Genomic DNA, 2,319 nt, shown 5'->3' on the forward strand with positions numbered 1-2,319 from the left:
TAGGAAAAATAATTTGTTGAAATATTGCCTGTTCCTGCTGTGACTAAATTCACCCGTTTCATTTGTTTAATTTTGCGTATTTGACATCACACCTACGTAATTTCGCCGTGCGGGCGAAACGTCACCGCCGTAACCACGACGTAAATAGAATTATCAATCTTCCGTCTAACGACACATGTACACATATTTATAAATACATTAGTAATTATTTACACATCCGTAGTTGATTTTCAAAAAATCATGACGTGAACGCCGCCTGTTGTTGTTGTTGTTGATATTTATAGTCTGACTTTGACTCGAATTAATTTGAGCTTGCACTTTTGCTCACTAATGTTGCTGCATGTTGTGCAATAATTGCATAAAATGGACTGCAAGATCATTCCGCGATCATAACTGAGACCGGGCTCACATCTTTTTACACAAAAACACTTCAAGTCACACGGGTCCAAATTGTGCTTGCGGTGTAATCGAACCGGAGAAAAATTAAAAAGACATTTTTAAATACAAAGATTTTTTTTTTCAGTTCAGAGCGTGAAGTATCAATCAAACATCTTGATGCTCGCAAGTTAGTTTTATTTTGATGTCATAATTGTATTGATCCATTTTTAAAAAAGAAATAAAAGACAATACATAAATGTATGAGGTACGATCAAACGTATTGAAGTTCTAATGAAGTCTTTCTTGTTTTTGTCTGCTTGTCCCATGGGACGAAGGATGCCCGCTGTGGGAGGACACAGTGGCGCCCACCCCTCCCGTCCACCACCACCAAACTATCACTAACCACATGCCCACAAAATCTCTCTCTCTCTCTCTCTCTCTCTCTCACACACACACACACACACACACCACACACACACACACACACACACACACACACCACACACACACACACACACACACACAACACACACACACACACAATGACTGAAAAGCATGCCTTTTACACAACACAAATTTAGACAATAAAACTAATTTGGGGAACATTTTTACATCATGCACATCAAATAAACAGTATCATGAATGGAAGTAAAAAAATAAAAGGTTACAAAAATTATATATACACATTTTTTAAGTACAAAACTGCATTGATTGACTGACACACTTTACTAAAGCAGGCATTTTTTTTAAATCACAAAAAAAAAAAAAAAATCACCACAATCTGTCAACGCCAAAAAAACGTTTTTTCAAAAAATGACATTAAAGTGTTTGAACGTGCACGCGCTTGTGGATCAAGACCAGTTGCTGTTCCAGCTGCAGGTGAGCCGTCCGAGGGTCTGTTGGGGGTCGACAAGACGCGCGTAACCGCACACCGGAACCGGAAAGGCCAGCCGCAGCTCCCGCGGGTTCCCCCCGACCCGCTGGCCCGTCGGCTTGCCGTCCCGCAGCAGAACCGCCGGGATGGCTGGGAAGCCGCGCGGCGGCCGCAGCAGCCGCAGCGCCTCCTGCAGGCTGCGCTTGGTCTTGTAACGGTGGTTCTGGAACCAGATCTTCACCTGGTTGGGCGTGAGCTGGATGCGGCCGGCCAGGTGTTCCCTCTCGGCCGCGGACAGGTACCGCTGCTGGCGGAAGCGCCGCTCCAGTTCGGACGTCTGCGCTTTGGAGAAGAGGACGCGCCGCTTGCGCGCCCGGCGTTCGGAGGCGCTGGACCCGCCCGGATCCGCGTGAAGCGCTGCGGAGGAAGGAGTCGTGAACCCACCGCTCGAGGACGTGGGAGCAAAAGCACGAGGACGACATGCAACTTCCCCGCGGGAAGGCCGGGGCCCACATTCCCAGAACTGTGAGGCAAACGTGCTGCCCACTAGTGTACCATGCTGAAAGTAGGAACGTTTGGGTTCGATATCACGTGCGCTCACTTGACATTTTGATGCGGCCCAGCTGTGGAGCCTCCTCGGTGTTCTCCTCGGCGTCGGCCTCCTCCTCCTCTTCCTCTTCCTCCTCCTCCTCCGGGTCTTCGGCACCGGACCCGCAGTACGCCGTCCCCACGGCAGAGTCCCCGGCCGGCAGGTCCAGAAGGTCCCGAACTGAGAAGCCGCAGCGCGCGCCGCCGCTTCCAAAAGACATGGCCAAAGAAACAAAAAACTAAGCAAACGAAGAAAAAAAAAAGGTTACGAAAGAAAACGTGTAAAGTTATATCAATTTGGATCGAAGTCAAACAAACAAAACAACAACAAAAAATAAATAAATCCCGTTGTTGTTCTTAAAGCGAGCCTGGAGTTGCGCACCTGACACGAGCACACGCACGCACGCACTTCCGAGATGCGCGTGGCCGTTAAAAAGGTGCGAGGAGGAAGAGGAGGAGGAGGGGGAGGAAGAGGAAGA

The 2,319-nt window shown here is 48.3% G+C and overlaps 1 protein-coding gene across 1 annotated transcript; it reads right to left on the reverse strand.

The window, feature by feature from the left end:
- Positions 1-909: 909 nt before the first annotated feature.
- Positions 910-2,319, reverse strand: LOC133496622 (homeobox protein Nkx-2.2-like). The gene is made up of 3 exons (XM_061812430.1): positions 2,223-2,319; positions 1,854-2,079; positions 910-1,669 (listed from the first exon to the last, which is right to left on the reverse strand). Exons 2-3 carry the CDS (start codon positions 2,059-2,061, stop codon positions 1,230-1,232), a joined length of 648 nt encoding a protein of 215 aa, XP_061668414.1. The 5' UTR covers positions 2,062-2,079; positions 2,223-2,319; the 3' UTR covers positions 910-1,229.

Source organism: Syngnathoides biaculeatus, chromosome 23, assembly GCF_019802595.1.
Source record: "Syngnathoides biaculeatus isolate LvHL_M chromosome 23, ASM1980259v1, whole genome shotgun sequence".
Lineage (NCBI taxonomy): Eukaryota > Metazoa > Chordata > Actinopteri > Syngnathiformes > Syngnathidae > Syngnathoides > Syngnathoides biaculeatus.

Excerpts from the sequence above, each read along its gene's own strand:
- LOC133496622 (XM_061812430.1), bottom strand. The coding sequence starts at position 2,061 with ATGTCTTTTGGAAGCGGCGGCGCGCGCTGCGGCTTCTCAGTTCGGGAC. Across the intron at positions 1,670-1,853 it reads GGGCCGCATCAAAATGTCAA|CGCTTCACGCGGATCCGGGC; the intron begins GTGAGCGCACGT and ends CTTCCTCCGCAG.